The sequence below is a fragment of the Punica granatum genome, chromosome 2 (genome assembly GCF_007655135.1).
Source record: "Punica granatum isolate Tunisia-2019 chromosome 2, ASM765513v2, whole genome shotgun sequence".
NCBI classification, from domain to species: domain Eukaryota; kingdom Viridiplantae; phylum Streptophyta; class Magnoliopsida; order Myrtales; family Lythraceae; genus Punica; species Punica granatum.
This window is the reverse complement of record NC_045128.1, coordinates 117,515-135,783: the sequence shown is the minus strand read 5'-3', so window position 1 is coordinate 135,783 and position 18,269 is coordinate 117,515. Positions and strand designations below refer to the sequence as shown.

At 38.3% G+C, this 18,269-nt stretch overlaps 3 protein-coding genes across 9 annotated transcripts; all 3 read left to right on the top strand.

The window, feature by feature from the left end:
* Positions 1–616: 616 nt before the first annotated feature.
* Positions 617–8,639, top strand: LOC116194296 (synaptotagmin-5-like). 2 transcript variants are annotated; one of them, XM_031523072.1, is made up of 12 exons: positions 617–946; positions 1,072–1,227; positions 1,337–1,457; positions 1,724–1,851; positions 3,338–3,439; positions 3,637–3,711; positions 4,328–4,407; positions 5,005–5,155; positions 5,252–5,482; positions 6,997–7,293; positions 7,396–7,509; positions 8,130–8,639. In XM_031523072.1, exons 1-12 carry the CDS (start codon positions 842–844, stop codon positions 8,274–8,276), a joined length of 1,707 nt encoding a protein of 568 aa, XP_031378932.1. In that variant the 5' UTR covers positions 617–841; the 3' UTR covers positions 8,277–8,639. The 2 variants fall into 2 exon arrangements, with proteins under 2 accessions (XP_031378932.1, XP_031378933.1); XM_031523073.1 differs by having other exon boundaries at positions 866–1,007.
* Positions 8,640–8,864: 225 nt separating this feature from the next.
* Positions 8,865–10,944, top strand: LOC116194297. Of its 2 annotated transcripts, none has more exons than XM_031523074.1 (2): positions 8,865–10,193; positions 10,795–10,944. In XM_031523074.1, the coding sequence occupies exons 1-2, from the start codon at positions 9,069–9,071 to the stop codon at positions 10,864–10,866; spliced, it is 1,197 nt and encodes a 398-aa protein (XP_031378934.1). In that variant the 5' UTR covers positions 8,865–9,068; the 3' UTR covers positions 10,867–10,944. The 2 variants fall into 2 exon arrangements, with proteins under 2 accessions (XP_031378934.1, XP_031378935.1); XM_031523075.1 differs by lacking the exon at positions 10,795–10,944 and adding an exon at positions 10,284–10,583.
* A 1,120-nt stretch (positions 10,945–12,064) lies between these two features.
* LOC116194167 (uncharacterized vacuolar membrane protein YML018C-like) lies at positions 12,065–17,411 on the top strand. Of its 5 annotated transcripts, XM_031522918.1 has the most exons (10): positions 12,114–12,924; positions 13,078–13,210; positions 13,652–14,035; positions 14,271–14,310; positions 14,422–14,488; positions 14,719–14,795; positions 14,888–14,989; positions 15,748–15,865; positions 15,966–16,101; positions 17,081–17,411. In XM_031522918.1, the coding sequence occupies exons 2-10, from the start codon at positions 13,127–13,129 to the stop codon at positions 17,162–17,164; spliced, it is 1,092 nt and encodes a 363-aa protein (XP_031378778.1). In that variant the 5' UTR covers positions 12,114–12,924; positions 13,078–13,126; the 3' UTR covers positions 17,165–17,411. The 5 variants fall into 5 exon arrangements, with proteins under 5 accessions (XP_031378780.1, XP_031378778.1, XP_031378777.1 ...); XM_031522917.1 differs by having other exon boundaries at positions 12,124–12,924; positions 13,085–13,210; positions 14,271–14,488; XM_031522916.1 differs by having other exon boundaries at positions 12,126–12,924; positions 14,271–14,488.
* Positions 17,412–18,269: the final 858 nt, after the last annotated feature.

Below are 18,269 nucleotides of genomic sequence, written 5' to 3'. Positions count from 1 at the left end.
AGAAGCGGTGCCAATGCGCGAAAATACTGTGCGCACTGCCCTTGCTGTCTTGAGAATGGACGTCGGTGCTGTTGGGCTGGGAATTTCGTCGCTGAGGCACCAGCCACACTGCCCGATTTGCTGCTGCTGAACGAATTGTTGGTGCTGCGACACTGTTGCTTCTGTCTTGTCTCGGTCTTCCAACAATCCCAATGCTCCACAAATCCCATCCGTTGTTTGCTTTGCCTCATTACAGTGAAAAGAATCGGATTAAGACATCGATTTTCACTTTTTCAATCACTAAAATCCTTCCTTAATAAATCCAATATAGGCATATTCCAACTTGGACTACCTAATACTTGTTCGATCAAAAAATCCTCAGCGTCATTTATTTTTATATTTTTGTGCAAGTAGAAACGTCTCCAGATGATGTGGAAACATCTTGTTGGTCAGGGTATTCCGTCTTTGGACAGGGCCAAGCTGTCCAGGTTCCATTAACGTCAATTGTCGGCAGGGAAACCGAAGCAGGACAAAGGGTCCCTGTCCGTCCCCTTCGCGTCTGACCAAAGAAGAAGAAGAAGACTCCGAGCCCCAGAAAAACAACCCCTTTGTACCGTCCGGAAGCAAAGCCATCACCACAGTAAACAACAACATCAACAACCACCGGGTCCCAGCACCCAGTTTTTTTTTTAATAAATAAATGACCATGGCAAAGATCTTTGCAGTCAAAGCGGAAAGAGAAAGAGAGCAAATCTTTTCTCGCGAGTAGTCCCCGCCCCTGCTCGTGTCTCCTCCTCCTCCGCTTTGTTTTGTCCGAAAATCCCATAATCAGATAGAGAGAGAGCTTGCTTATTGAATCAGAATGGCCTTCGTCGCGGGGCTGCTGCTGGGAATCGCTCTGGGCTTGGCACTGATCGTCGGCTTTGTGCGGTCCGAAAATGCCCGATCTAAGCGTCGCTCTGAGCTCGTTCGTGCTGTTTAGCTCTCTCCTTCATTCTTCTGCTTTACTGTGAACAGAATTAGAAACGGTAGAAGCAAATTTTTTTTTCAGTATATGTTAAACCAAGTCTTGAGGGTGTCTGCTGCTGGCAGGCGACGACTATTGCAGCTTTCGCGAGGATGAGCGTGCAGGATTCCCGGAAAATACTGCCGGCAGAGTTGTACCCTTCCTGGGTCGTTTTCACTCAGCGCCAGAAGCTGACCTGGCTTAATCACCATCTTACCAAGATCTGGCCTTATGTCAATGAGGTTTCCTTCCTTCCTTGGCTAACTACTTCTGCTGCTAGCTGCAATCACACTCCTCAAGGTGTATGTATGTATGTATGGATGTATTCATTACGTCGTCTTGGTCCTGTAGGCTGCATCTCAGTTGATTAAGGCTTCAGTCGAGCCCATCTTGGAACAATATACTCCCATCATCTTGTCCTCTCTCAAGTTCTCCAAATTCACTCTCGGTACTGTGGCACCCCAATTCACAGGTGATATCTTCTTTTTGTTTGATTTAGCTGTGTGCGTCTTTTGAATTGCAGTTTTCTCTTGCAAAGTTTCTGGCTTGGTAACTTGGTTTGGTCGCCTCTGAAATCACTCGCACTCGGTCAGGTCCAGACAAACAGTTTGATTTGCTTTTGAATTTCTGGACTCTTTGTTAGCTATTACATTGGTAATTGCCTCTGCATACATATCTCGCACGGACCTTTAATTACTCTCTATTTCTCTTAACAACGGATGCTCCCTTGGCTTTCAGGAGTCTCTGTTGTGGAAGATGGAGGGGGTGGCAATGGCATTACTTTAGAGTTGGAGGTGAACTGGGATGGCAATCCGAGCATAATACTGGATATTAACACTAGAGTTGGGGTGGCACTTCCTGTGCAGGTAAAATTATTTCTGTCGTAGGTAAAAAAGCTGTTCGTCAGTGGCTCTCTCCAGGTTCTTATTGATAGCATGCAGTTTTTACTTAATTCACATCCTTGTTCTTTGGCTCTGAGAACTGAATTTTCCAAAAATGCTTCCCAGATTCTGCAGTTGTTCTACAACAGATGTCCGAGTGGCATAACCTGGGGAATTTTACTAATAGATATTGCACTGTCTTTGATGGAAAGTATGGGGTTGATCTGACATTCAAATACTCTCTAATTGCTGATTCTTATCTGTACCTATTTAGGTGGCCTACTTCATTACTCTGTACTCCACGCAGCACATGCACAGCGCCTTAGCTTTTGTGGTTCTTTTTCCTTAAATTGTAGTTGAGTTTTAAGCCCGCCTCTTTTTCTCTGTTCCTAAACTTCCTTGTGAAGCAGTCAGTCCAAATTTGTGTGGTTTTAGAATTATGAAACTCTTTTACTGCATTTAGAAGAGCAGTGGGCTGACATGATGACATCTGAATAAATTTGTTTACAAGTAGCTAGAAGAGCTCCTGTTTCTCTTCTAGATCTTTACAATTTCTGCCTTCGTGGAAACACTAATTCTGGTTTTCTGGTTGGTCCGGATCAATTTTTACCATGGAACTGGAACGTTGATGCTTAACGGTGAGGGTCAAATTGGATTTCTTTCCATGAGGATTCTTGTCTATAATATATATTATATAAAGCCAAACCCGATCCTTTGTTCTCACTTTCACAACCCTAAAATACCTTTATCTTATAAACTTCAACTAATATAGGCTGTTTGATTGAGATTATGATAATAATTACATATACCCCACCCACTGTTTCCCCTCCTCTGTTTCTCCTTTCTCACAGTCATACATTTTAAAAGAGATCCTACTTTTATAGTTTTCTTTCAAATTACATTCTTTAATGCATTTCATATTAAATAGTAATATGATCTTTTTGGAAAAAACTCTAACATTTTTTAAAAATTATATTTTATTTTTATGTTTTGATGAATTTCATCATTTTTTCAATATTACTTCTTTAAATATATTAAATATTAGAGAATAATAGGTTTCTTTATAGAAGAAATTCTAAATGTTGTAGAACTTATATGTTGTGTGAAAATTAGTGTACATGTAGCATTGGCATCAAGTAGATTTTTTTAAAAAATTTACGAGTGAAGCACAAGGTTATTGAAACTATAAAGAGCATCTTTCATGTAATTTTTAATTAATTACAATCTTTTTAAAATTATATTATTATTTTTGCTAATACTTATGTTGTTATTAATGATGCAAAGTATTGAAAACTGTTGTAAGCATGTGTAATACCACACGTACATGGGCACGAGTATGATATATCTGAAACATTCTATATCTGTTGCAGAAATTAGGTTTGTTGAAATATTTGAGCCTGTATTTATATTTACTGGTTCACAGTTTGGAAGCTCTTTAGTAATTCTAACAGATATTGTTCTTTGCTGATAGGTAAAGAACATTGGATTTACTGGGGTTTTTAGGTTGATCTTTAAGCCACTTGTTGATGAGTTTCCTTGCTTTGGAGCTGTTTGTTTTTCTCTTAGAGAAAAGGTATAGTGTAAATTATCATTCATCATTGAACTCTGCACAAGTTTTCTTCACTTCTCTCTTCATCCTTCCATTTGCAACCGGATGAGTATTTGAGCTGGCATGCATGTGGAGTGACACAATGCACCAACTCCTGAAGAATACATGCACCTATAAAGGAAAGATACATCAAGTTGTTGATATAAATTTTTCCCTTGCAGAAAAAGCTGGATTTAACGCTGAAAATTGTTGGTGGGGACATATCAACAATTCCCGGAATCTATTCCGCCATTGAGGTTTGGAAGACATATGAACAATATTTGTTAGTGTTCTTTTGCAATTTAAATGCTGTGTTGGATTTGACAGCAGGGAGGAAACCAATTCCTGCCCACTGCCTTGAGCTGCTAATAAGAGTTATCTGACCTTTGTTACTCAGGTTTATGCCTGTGACTAATTGCTTCAACTTTTAGTGTTTATTAGGTATCTGCAAGATTCTGGACCTCTCGAAGTGAAATATCTGTGCTTCAATTAATGATAACAATATTTGAGGGGTGTTCCCTTGTACCTGTGAACTATCCAACTGCAATCCAGCCAAGAAGGGCTGTGAAAATATAATTTTGACTGTATCTTTACATATGAGGAGTTAGATTTGGAATGCTGAGCTCCCAAGTGAAGGGGAAGGCTTCTAGGTTTATGGAATAATATATTCATTAGGTTACACTTGTTTGTGATTTCATTTCACAATACTTGGTTGGGCTTCACCATCAGATGTCGAGAGTCGGTTATCTAAACACATTTTCCTGTGCACTTGAGGCTATACTAGTCTGTATTTCAACACTGCAGCATTTATTAATTCGTGTTAGATAAATTTGGTGAATATCATATGACCTTCGGCCGGGTACATCCTTGCAGGATACAATTCGGGATGCTGTTGAGGATTCAATTACATGGCCGGTTCGGAAGGTTATACCCATCTTGCCAGGAGACTATAGGTATCTAATTCCATTAAAATATCTGAAATGAAATCTGTAAGCACAAATTGGTTTTGCCGAATCTTTGCATTTTCTTTTCTTTTTAATAAAGGGTTAATATCACCATAAAGCACACCACATAGCACATATCGTATTAATTTCACCATTCAGCACGATATTTTGAATTTTTTTCATGACATAGCACAACAAGCAATAATTTTACCAAATGGCACAAAATTGTGGAATTCTTTTTCCGTATGGCACAAAATTGTGAAATTTTTTCACCATATAGCACAAAAAATTGACGAAAAACTAACGTTGTGCTACGTGGTGAAAAAATTTCAGAATTTTGTGCTATGTAGTGAAATTATTGCTTGTTGTGCTATGTTATGAAAAAATTTCAAAATATCGTGCTGAATGATAAAATTAATACGATATGTGCTATCTAGTGAAAATTTTCAAAATATCGTGCTATATGATGATATTAATCCTTTAATAAATAAAATAACTCTCCATGCTAAGATCTAGGTTTGGTTGCAGCACTTACCCGAAGGAGATTTGTAGTAGAATGGGGTTTTCACATTTGTCAATATCAAATTAACAACCTTTCCCTGTTAGTGACTTGGAACTAAAGCCTGTTGGCACCTTGGAAGTGAAGCTCGTACAAGCAAAGGAGCTGACAAACAAAGACATCATTGGGAAATCGGATCCCTATGCTGTTCTTTATATACGCCCTTTACGGGATAGAATGAAGAAAAGCAAAATACTGGTGAGTCTCTTTATCTTATTACTGTCTTTGAGAAGTATATTTCATCTGTTTGGGGGAACTAACAAACTCTTTCCCCCCCCCCCCCCCCCCCCTCAGAACAATGAATTGAATCCTGTTTGGAATGAACATTTTGAATTCGTCGTTGAGGATGCATCCACGCAACATTTGGTGGTCAAAGTTTATGATGATGAAGGGCTTCAGGCATCCGAGTTAATTGGATGTGCTCAAGTACAGTTAAAAGAGCTTGAGCCAGGCAAAGTGAAGGATGTGTGGTTGAAGCTGGTTAAAGATTTGGAAGTTCAAAGGGATAACAAAAATCGGGGGCAGGTGAAAAGTCTATTAACTTCTCAGAGTAATAATATTCTGCTGTTACTTTGAGCCTTCTGCCCCTTTCTCTTTTCATGTAGATTTGTACAGTCAGTTGAAAGATAGAGAAATGAGGTAAAGAAAGCATCACCTTTTTGGATCCACCGGCAAGTAAATGTGTGTGCGCACACAAGAACAAGTATTATATTTTCCATGCTATATATTACTAATAAAATTATAAATTAATCACTGATCGGAAAAAGGACAATGAAAAAAAGGGCCAAAATGAGAATTGTCTAGATCAGTCACTTGTATTTAGGCAACTTAAAAAATGATGACTTTCTTTTACAGAAAAGACACACATATACAAAGATAAAATTACCATGAGCTATAGTGGTATAGTATTTATATAAACCTCATAAATCTTAGAAGCATAATAAAAGTGTACTTCTTTGACAGGTAATTTGGATTTTTCTAATCTATGCTGTAAGGGCCTAGGATAAACTGCAACAATTTCCATGAACATGTATATGAATATGAAAGCAGAATAGATCCATGTATTAAATTGGTACCAACTTGGCTAATCTTGTTATAGTTTTACAATATTCGGTTTATTTGTTATAGTTTATCATGCGCCCTTAGTGCGTAGGTTAGAAAAACCCAATTAATTAGTGTATAATTAAATATTTACTAGTCTAATTTAAGAAGTAATTTAATCAATGTTAATTTCGGAAGTTATCGAAATATAAATTTTTTTTTGGGTGAGAACTTCATAATAGTATAAAAAATGGGATAAGGGTGTCAAATATCCCTTCTTAGCATTTCTACTAGATGCTTGTTTAATTTTAGGATTGTTTGGATGGATGGATTCAAGGAATTGGAGGGAGAGGTGTTCTCCTTTTGGCTCGAATCAAGCATTAAAAGTTTTTTTTTTTAACATTTCAAGAAAAAAAATTGCTAATTCCAAGAAGCAATTTGATATTTTGGTGGAATGACCTGTCTCCTAATCCCCTTCGTTCAATTCCCTCAAAATCCCTAAATCCAAATATTGGTTAAGGGTGAGTATGTGTGTGTGTGTGTGTGTGTGTGTATGTGCATGTATATTGGTCAGGTTAAAATGTTGCACAATTGCGTTTCTTGTTGTTCACATTAAGTATTACTGCTTTATGGACAGCTGGTTGTGGACTTTGGATTGGTATCTTTAATCCAATTTACAGTTTTCGAACAACCATCCTCTGCCTCAGGAAGTAGACGCAACTGATTTAAATTTGGTGAAAATGTTATTTCAATTTCAACTCTCTCCTAAGGGTGGTTGAAGATGCTGTAGGAGGAGCAGCGGTAAGTTTGAATAACTGGCCTGTTGATAATAATAAATTATCGAAGATGGAGGCTCTGCAGGATGCTACCTCTTCACTGTTGCAAAAGCAGAATGCTGTGTTATTTGGCCTTGTTTCCTTTTAGGGAAAATGTGTTTGTTTTCAAATCCACTTGGCAGAAACACAATCAGATAACATAGTTTGGGCTTTCACTTTTAGGTGCACTTGGAGCTTTTGTACTGTCCTTTTGGCATGGAGAATAGTTTCACCAACCCTTTCAGCCATGACATCTCAATGACATCCTTGGAGAAGGTCTTGAAAGGTGGGATCAATGGCATGGAAGTTAGTGAGGATGGAAATGGCATTGGACAGAAGAAAAGGGAAGTTATTGTGAGAGGGGTGCTCTCTGTCACTGTGATATCTGCTGAAGAGTTGCCAGTGGTGGATGTAATGGGGAAGGCTGATCCATATGTTGTAGTCACCATGAAGAAGTCAGGAATGAAAAATAAAACGCGGGTAAACATAGTTGTACAGGCCCCGGGCTTCTACTTTGGGCAATTTTTTCGAAAAAGGAAATAATACACTTGATTTGATAAGCAAGCAATGTTTGTGTTTCAGGTCGTGAATGACAGCTTGAACCCTGTTTGGAATCAAACATTTGACTTTGTTGTGGAGGATGGACTACATGATATGCTAATTCTGGAAGTCTGGGATCATGACACATTTGGGAAGGTGACATTGTTTTTCCTTAAGAAGTTTTCATTCATTGACTGAACACTGGATGAAGCAACCATCTTGTCCCAAAAATTCAGTAGCAGGAACAATTTATTAACTAGCATCTTGGTGCGATCTATCTGGTTGTTGATGGAGGTTAAGGGGGGTTAACTGTGTCACAGTATGTCTCACATGTCAATACCTTGTTTTCCTTTTTTGAAAGATTATTAAGATATTGTCCTGAGTAATGCTTCTTGCTGTTGTCGTTACCCATCGTGAATTGATGTTTATCTCCAGTTTGGTGACCCTCAAGCTATTGTATGAACCAGTTAACTGGGGTTGTTGCCTCCTATATTGTACTAGTTTAGATCTTCTGGAAAATCTGGCCTAACTTCTTGTTTGCTGGTTTTCATGCCAAAATACAACCATATCCAGGCACACTTGAGTTTATGTTTCATGGGTAGCAGGTGGTGTGCTTGCCAGTTAAATGTTGTCCTTGGTTGCAGGAGTGGTGCCTCAGCAAATTTGATGTTCTTAAATCATGTGTATTTGTGTCTATATGTAGTTCACTGTACCCATTGCTATGATATGAGGCATGGAATTACACAGACTGACAAGGTTGTAAATATTGCTTGCAGGATTACATGGGAAGATGCATCTTGACTCTGACCAAGGTCATACTAGAAGGGGAATATAAAGTTTGCTTTCCAGTAGATGGTGCCAAGTCTGGGAAGCTGAATCTCCACCTAAAATGGATGCCCCAGCCGATTTATCGAGACGCATAGGTGACAGTGATCACAGTTTGCCCCTTCTCGTTTACTGCTGGAGAATAAGTGAAGTTATATCTTTCCTTTTTACCAACTTCTTACAGTGCTTCCTCCTCCTCCGGGAGAGGGGAATGTAGAGAAATTAGAGAACCGGTGACAATACTCTGACATTTGGTCATTGTACATAATCCGTTTTGGAAGAGAGACGTGTGAAGTCAATAAATAGGTCGAGGGTAATTTGAGAAGGATGCCCAGTGAAATGAGTCATGATACGACCACTTCTGTTCTTTTGGACGTGCAGAAGAACACCAAGTGGCCAAGAGAATTAAAACGATTTTTTTTCTTTTGTTGGTTTATCTATTCACTTCCCTTGTATGAATTTGTGAATTCTCCATTTTCGGCTCATTCCATTCCTTAATAATAACTAAAAACAGGCATGTCCAGTATTTTCTAACCATTTTATTTGATGGGCGAGTTTTGTTATGTTACATATAAATAAGTTGATGCTCGGATTTTCTTAATATGGGGGACCAAACATGAGAATTCCCGTGGAGTAGTCGAGATTTGGACCAAACTCAAACCTCGTGTCGTGTTAGCGTGCGGGTGTATGGGTTGACTGGTAGTTCGTTTCTGTCTTTCTTCCGAGCCAATCGAGGGACTTCCCCATACCTGTAGCTCCCGGCTTACTGCTGAATAGGAGGAAACCCAACCTTGACTTTCGTGGTCTCTCTTTTTCTTTGGTTTTTCCATCGCCCCCCCGGCGACCACAAGCAGAGTGGGAGGAAACGGAACAGAGTCGCATGACTCACAATGAGTGACCGAGACCCAACATCCAAGGAAGATAGCAGCGTGGGGGGAGTGCTCAAAGTGCTCGAGGCCTTGAAGCAAGCGTCTCATGAGCTGCAAGACTCGGCCGATTCCAACTCCCCCGCCATGAAAACCCTACTGGAGCTGGAAACCGAGTCGGATTCCATTCTCTCCAAGGACCCCCACCTCTCCAACCTGGCCCATCACCTCGCCAACCTCCGAACCCTCATCCACAAGTCTCGAGGTGGCTTCAGCCTCACATCCTTCCTCTCTCGACGCTCTCCCACTCACTCCATCTCCCGGGTGGCCGAGTCGATTGAGTCCGAAATCCAGGCATGGATCGACAGGGAGACCATCGAGAAGCTGATCGTAGCTCTCTCAAACAAGGATAGGAATAGGGATGGGGATGACATCATCAGGCTCGTGGCTCAGCTCGAGAGGCGTGTTTCACAAGGATTCGACCCGGAGCTGCAGGATATGGTGCTGAAGTCGAAGCTGCTCCTGCGGCTGGATGCCATATTGTGCGACCCCAGCTGCTCAACAAGTACCTGGGAGCATGCGGCCTATGCGGTTGCAGCCTTTATCCGATTCAACAAGGATGTGTTCGTGGGTCAAGTATCCATGGCGGCAACCGTGCAGGCCTTGATCGCGATCGGTACCCCGGACTCCCTGAGAGTGCTCTGTTCACTGGTCAAATCCATCAAGTCCCCGCTGGTGGATGAGGTCCAGTCCAATGGGGAGATACCCAACATCATAAGCTTCCTGGACTCTGAGGACGTGCAGACACGGTTGGTGGCCATGGAGTGCATCCTGGAGATTGGCTACTTTGGGAGGAAAGAGGCGATCGAGGCGATGCTCAAGGCAGGGCTGATAGAGAAGCTGGTGGAGCTGCAGTGGTCAGATCTCGGGGGCGACCTGATCGGCTTGGGGAGGCACGAGAAGGAGAGAAGCGGGAGGAGATTTCTAGAGAGCCATCCTTTTGCAAGCTGTGTGGCGAGATTCGCGGTGCAGCTGGAGGTCGGGGAAGGGTTGAGGCAGAGGGAGCGGAGAGCCTTCAAGCAGCAGATACTGATCAGGGTCAGGGAGGCTTCCTCGTCTGATGCCGAGGCTGCTACTATTGTTGCTGAGGTATTGTGGGGATCCTCCCCTTAAAATATATATAAAATTGCTTATAAACACAAACCGGAAATCAATGATCATTCAATTTGTTCTTTATAGGTTTTTCTTTGATGATTCAAAATTCCGGTTTGCTACTCCAAGAGTTAGGAAATGAGGGAGGTGTTCAATTTCCATTTGTCAATTGAATCAACTAATGAGATTGTCCACTGTTTTCTTTCTTGTTTTCTTTCCTGTAGCCGTTTAGTTATCGGAAAAGTTTAGCATGAAAAAGGATGGAAATGCAGGCCAAACGGTCATAGTTGTCTTTCCATTCTCTGCCTAGTGTAGTCCCTACCGTGATCCTTTCTTGTGTGTGTATATATATATATATATATATTCATGTTATGGGAAATTCTTTAACCCCATGCGTACTGTCGATTGCAGCATTTCATTTTGTTTGCAAAGCGGTCAACAATATACATATTCAATAAACTGTTTGAAGAGTTTATGAATCGAAGTACAATATAAATGAATTATGACACGAGTGACATGTTTAAAAATGACAAAATAGCACTCGAGCTCCAGTAGTTTGACTGAAGAATTTCCCTCATGTTATTGTATAAATGAACAGGGATCTGGTTTAGCAGAATGGCCGCTAGCTGCTTGGACCATTTTCCTGTCAGCAAATGCAGCAGCTAGGTAGGAGTTGTAACGGGGGGATCCTAAACGGAATCATGATTTGGAATATGCGGTTGGACAAGAGATTTTTTTTTTATATGCATTTTTTTTTTGGGTAATGAAAGACGGGGCCAGAGCCCATAGAAACAAAAAGCACGAAACAATATAAACTAAACAATATTCAGCAAAAAGGTGGGGGGTGAAGTAGCCTGGTGAGATCTCCATAAAGTAGGTCCGATTGATTTTACAAATCAATTTTAACTCTACTTTACTTATTTTTAATTCAACCACATAATTATTATTATTTTTCTTTTTTTAACCATTCAATTCAATTTTTAATACTAAATTCTCACTATTTGTTACTAGGCTTTACCACTCTCCTTAATTTCTTTATGACCCGTTTACTTTTCAAGAAATTTCTATTTTTTTGGAAAATTTTCTAAAAAGTAGAAAACTACAAAAAAATATTTTTTCTAAAATAAAATTAAAATGAGTTTTTAAAGAAAATTCTCTTTTTCAATATTCTGGTTTGTATAGAGATTAGAAAAGCTTTTTTTTTTTAGTTCTCTAATTTTTCATTATCCAGTTCTTTCTTTTTTTAAAAATTTTTAATTTATGACTTTCCTTTCTTACTTATTAAACATAATTTATTTCCACAAAATTTGACCTCCAATACTAAATTAGTGATTGATTTACTATGAACTATGATTTTATAATTTTAACATTAGTAAACATATTATATATTTTTCAATAGAGAAATAAATTTAGTAAATAAGAAGAAAATTGAAGAAGAAAAATGAGAGTTAGTTCTCTAAAAGTAAACATATAACTTTTTTTTAAACCCTCATTTTTTCAAATGTGGAGAGAGAAAAGTTTAAATATTTAACTATATCTAGATGCGGTTTATCTGTAATTAGTTTGCACTTGCGCATTGCGCAGTAAACTTTTATCAATTTTCATATGACAACAATTAAATAATTAACATATATGATATATAAATGGATATAGATTTAAAGAAATTGTAGATATAAATAATATGGACGGATAATCAAAATATGGACACAAATAAAAATATAGTTAAATTCATTAAACTGGAATTAAAATGTCAATTAACTGTGAAATTATCGAATGGATTGATTCGGACAAGCATGACTTTATATATTATATATAGATATACAGATCTCAGGCAAAATGATATTGGAGGAGTTAACGATGCATTCTTTTTGCATTGGGGAAGTCTATTTATAGTGGAAAAAGAAGAGCAATGTGAAAGAAGAATCGTGGATGAGTTTGGTTGACGGATGCGGTGACATCAGGTTCAGAGAACTTTTGCGATGAAACAAAGCCTACAGTGATTTGTTGACCACTCTAACGAAATAAAAAAAGTCTTTATTAACAGGGCAAAGATAACCTGACCCAATTGAGTTTTGCTATCTGATCTATGAATCCGGCCATGAATAATAGAGAGAAAACGGTGGTTATGTGTGCTCCTCATATGGATAGTGTCAATGAGCTCGATCAGAATATTATTGTTGTTAGAATTATGAATGCAGAAATTAACTGATGCTGTAGTCTGGGCTTGTCTTTTGTTCAACTACTCGTATGTAAACGAACGAAGCTGCAGAAGTGTAATCGATCGAGAACTAAAGCATAGATTTTACCCCAAAAAAAGAGAGAGAAAAGAAGAAAGGCTATAGCATAGAAAATAGAAAAAAGACCGACTTCTTCCGTGTTCTGTTGACGCTCTCTGACCCGACAGCGACGGTGGAAGTAGGCAACTAAACTACAACTCCTCCCATTTGTAGGGCCCTCTAATCTCATATGCCCCCCACCCCAACACACTCCGATTTCACACTGTTGAGTTGAAACTTTGTGCTTCACTTTCATAGTATCATGCATTTTTTGATGGATTCATACTATCTTCCATTATGATACTATAAAAATAATGTTGGGAGGGTTGAAGTACGAGAAAATCCACTAATTCACTTCCTCGGTGCTTAGTTAGATAGATAGGTGCTTGCTTATTTAAGCACATCACAGAGAGGCGCTCCAGCACTCTGTCCCTCCCCAGAGAAAGCAGGGGGTAAGTCTCCGTATAATACATGTACCATACATACATGTATACGTGCATACACACAAACATGCATATAGTGCATAGATATCCCTTGGACATATTAGTTTTGCTTCCCTTTTGCTTTATTGAGCTCTCATCGCAATTATATGTTAATCTGCTTAGCGCTCAGGAAGATACTAAAACCAGCTGCAGCGATATCCTCCGACCAAGTATGAGTTGCTGGAAATACAAAGCCGGGTTGCTTCTCATTGTCACTCTGGTAATCACGTGGGTCACTTCTGCAGAGGTCACACAGGTCAGAAACTGATCATTTCTACTATTTTGGATATAAAGCTAGGCTCATCATCACGTTCTCCAATCGAAATGGTCATTTTATTAAGTATTCCTCTTGCATCAGAAGAAAAGGGATAATGTGAATTTCTAATCACTTACTGATGAGTGACTGGTCACATTTTCATTGAGTATAAATAGAATACGAGAGGATGCTCTAAATTTACAAAGTTACATAACACATCCCATAAGTCATAGGAAAGAATAAGAAATAAATCTCCCTGATTAAGAATAAAATATTCTACTTAACGGTCGCCGCTTACTCCCTTCCCATTTGTGCTTTTATCGTCTTTCGCAGTATCTAGAAGAATTGCACATGTATTTGAAAATTTATAGCATGGATCGAAAATACCGTCCTTATCACTGATATATATATACCTATATACTGACTTCAGTGTCGACACAGGAAGTTTATGATGGCTACAGACATCCCTTTGCAGTGACATACCTTGGAACCTCGCTTTTGGCTGCTTATCTCCCTATAGCATTAGTAAAAGATTGGCTGTTGAGATTAATGAGATGGGACGGCATTGAAACCGAAAGTGACAGTGCAGAAGCAGTGGATCTATCCTTCGCAGTCAAACAGGGAGCGACGCAGAGAAATGACGTTGAAATGCAAAACCAAGGGAAAGTAAACAACAGCAAGGGCTACAGTTCTCTTGAGGAGGAAAAGGCACTTATTTATCACCAAAAAGGCAGTGAAGCCATTGTCGGACATGACACAAAGATGACCATTAAACAAATTGCAAAAGTGGCTTCTATATTGGCTCCCATTTGGTTTGCATCCGAGGTTAGAATGGAACATTATTTCATGTTTTCTTGATCCACGTGATTAAAGCCTTTACCCCCCCTCTTCCGCGCATCCATTTTAGAGATTTTTGACTTAGTATAATCAGAAAATCTCAAAAATTGAAACCAATGGTAATTGAGAAAAGGCCACTTAGTAAGTTGGTTTCCATGCAATATTTTAGTGTTCTGTTGGATAATGTTGGACATATTTATGACGGCAATATTCTTGTTTGTAGTATCTAATGAATGCTGCACTTGCTCGGACCAGCGTTGCCAGTACGACCATTCTGTTTTCTACATCAGGAGTCTTCACTCTTCTAATTGGTGTGATCTCGGGAGAGGATTCCATTAGTATCATACAAGTTATTTCTGTTGTTGTCAGTATAGCAGGTGTCGCCATGACCTCGCTGGGCAAGAGCTCTGCAACCAACGAATCGCAATCAACCGCAACTATGTAAGTTTCTTTTAATTGTAAAACTACTTGACAGAGCGAAAGTTTTAACCAGAGATATATAGTATTAGTTCTGGACAGACCTCAGTGTTGTTGCTCCTCTTGATTGATTCAATTAGATTCTTGTCCATACGTTAGTTCTGCTGGCTGATATTAGGCAATTAGCATTATAAGTTGCTATTGATAGCGGAGAATTCTTAAAAGACCTCTTTTCCTTCAACTTGCACCTTCAGAAGCAGAGGCGGAGGCGATTCTCTTCTTGGAAATATATTTGCTCTCCTCTCAGCTGCAACTGATGGTCTATTTGCTGGTACAACATGTCCTTTTGTTCTCTCTAGATAAGAACAAAATGTGTTCGTCAATTGGAAATTGCAGCTTATAGAGATGTGCATCTTATTGCAGTGCTGCTCAAAAAGTTTGCTGGAGAAGGAGGAGACAGAGTGGACTTGCAAAAATTATTTGGATGCATTGGAATATTCTGTGTTGGTTCTCTTTGGTGGCTTGGTAGGTCCTACTTAGTACTCATTCTCAATTCTTCATTCGTTTTCCTGACAATTGATTTCTGTTTTGCTTCTTAAGACAAACTTCATTGTTTTCCCATTGCTGCGTTTCTGTCAGCAATGCACTAATAACAAGTTACAAGAGCTCCAGCTGCACCACTGCTGAAGGGAACTGGATGCAGGGCATCATGAGACTAATCTAAAATGTTAAAGAAATGAATGGCTGTTTAAAATACAATAATCCTATTTATCCAATTCTGAATGGATGAAAATTGGGTCTTTTCATTCGGCACAGCCTGAAACATATGCAAACTGCAAATATCAATTTTTCCTTCTCTCCCAAGGGATATTCATGAGCCTAGAAAATCAATTGTGCTATGTGAAGGTAGCAATGTCGGGCAAAAACTGGCGGGGCCAAACCCCTTTTTTTCTTCTGCATAAAATAAAAGAAACCTCAGAAATTAAAATTACTTTAGCTGCGGACTCCATCATTTTAACTAATAAATGACCAGCACATTGGAATTGAATTTCTGTGTCGTAAGTGCAATGATTTTTTTTTTTTTACTATACTGTGAGAAACACGTAGCCAATGGAATCTTGATTTCACTTTGTCACTTTGTAAGAGAAGCACGAGTGTTTACAGCTCAGGAAAAATCATCATTTCTATTGTTGAAAAAATTTGTTACTTCAATTTACTCGACCACTTAACAATGTAGCTGGAAATGGTTGATTCACAATTGGAGGTTCGTGCTCCTTTTGCAGCAATACCTCTGACTGTCGTAGGCGTGGAACCAGAATTTGCCGTTCCGCAATCTGCAAGGATAGGAGAAATTATTCTTGCCAACTGCTTTGTTGGGAGTTTCTTGTCTGACTATTTATGGTAATATTTCTAAAGCTTCTGTTGAAGGTCTTCTTTACAATAATCAATCGACTCTCTCCTACTATGCAATCTAATGTCGTAATAATTTTTAAAAAATTAGGGCTCTATGTATCGTTTGGACCAACCCACTGGTGGCTGCACTTGCTTCATCTCTCACAATACCATTTGCCATGTTGGAAGACATCCTGTTCCATCATCGCCAGTTCTCGATGAGTTACGTCCTTGGCTCAGTTCAGGTACTTTGATCTTGCTTCGTGTCCACTTGGGCTGGTACCCCCTAAGATTAATCCCGTATATTAGGACAGTGGAAGGATAACATAATCTATTTATTTATATATATATATATATATTATAAAAGGAGAACGAATACTTTATTTGACTTTTATCTTCCATTTTTACCCTGTAATTTGTGTTATACTATACTAGGTACCCGCATCACGCTCAGTTGTCGTAATTATTTTTTTTGTCATCCTTTTAAACTGTTAATAATATAAGAAAACTATATTATTTTTCATAATATTTGGGAATATATAAATATTATTCCATTGTGAAAAAAAATTCTTTATTAGTGAAAATAGTAATTAATAATAGGGGGAAAAAAGATAATGAACAATGAATAAAAAAACAAGTTGGTAGTTAAGGAAAAAAATGAGAGGTATTAAGAATTTGCTAGTTAAAAACTTAATTTATCTTTAATCTAATGACTAGTAATTAACTATACTTTTAATAAAAAATTAACTATATTTTTTTATGAAGAGTATTTTTAGGAGGAAGAAAGCTAGACAAACTATTTTCTTTTTCACATAGATTTCTTAATCACCAATAGATTGAGAGTATGACTGTAATTTCGACAAAACAACTATCTACTCCCGCACCTCTCTCTTCCTCCCCCTTTATCTCTTTGTCTCTCCCCTTAGTCAAATCAACTGCTGGCTTCCTTTAAATTGATAAAACATTATTACAATTTTATTATTATTTTTTATTTGAAGGATCCCATTTATATAATTGAGGTTAAGATGATTAGGAATAAACAGGTACAATAAACCGTAATGACGATATTAACATGGAAAGAGCTAGAAATTAATAGATAAAATATTTATAAATTTATTTTGAAATTATACTCGCGGATCACCTTTTAGTATGTTATATGATCCCTTTAGCATGTTGTGCGTAACTAACTTGCCTGTCTATTGCTTCTTCTTCATGTGGTTGCAGGTACTCCTGGGATTTGTTTTAGCCAATCTCCCAGATTCGTTCTCCTGGAAATCCACTTTGGAAATGCTGCGTTCACTAAAATAAATATACAAATGATGCAGTGCTCGTTGATGCTTCGTCAAGATTTGCTCAGGGAGTACGATTGTTGGAGTGTGATTTGAAAGTGGAACTATTTCCTTCCTACTTATCAACCGGCACTTCTTTTTCCTAATGTATTATGTACAAACTTTGTATTATATACATGGGTTGCTTCATGAGAAACATAAAGCAAAGAAAGAGCAAGATTAGAAACGGAAATAATATGAGGAGCAATTAATGAAGATAATCCTAAGGACGGACCTGTGATTTGAACCGAGGGGGGATTGCTCCTTGAGGGGGCGAATAACATGATAACTTTTGCGGGATTTGGGGGTGCGAATATAATGAATTTCATGAAAAATTGAATGATTGTACATAATTGTCAACATTTTAGTCTGTCCCCTCAGCTCCCTCGATCCATCCTTGCTAAACTCCCCTGAAGTTGGAACGCCTGTAAGCTTTGCTCTTCTATTCCAAAACTGAGATTGATGCGACCCACACTGTTGGGCCACTAAAAACTTCCTGAAGGCTCACAGGCCCAAGCGAAGAAGTGGCTCGTAAGCTCAAGTGACGAGCAGGTCAAATTAGAAAAGAAGGGACGCAAGATCCTATAATGAGCCCAAGGGAATAAGTGGGAAAGAACATACATTATAATATTAATTGAATGTTGCGTAATAAAAGGTCTTGCAGATTTTGGACTATGTGAGGGAGTGAGAGAGAAAATAAGGAGCGAGAGAAAAAGGTGAAAAAAAGGAGCGGTTAAGGTTATAAGAAAATACAATTATGCTCCTAATTTCTTTTTTTCTAATCTAATGGTCTTAAATTTTTTAAATTATCTGCGGTGGGCATTATCAGAATCGAAATGTTAGAAAAAAATTTTCATTGTCGCTTTTATATAGTATAGATAAATAGATATAGATATAGATGATTCTCTTGATTTTGAATTAAACTGTCATAGAAAAAATCTATACGTTGCCGTGCTTTTTTTTACGATAAAATAATATCCAAACTTTATTCAAATTATATTAAATTTAAACCAATTTTAACTTATTTAGATATTCCTCTATTATGACAATTCCTAGTATGATGTCAACTAATATTCTTCGGCTAT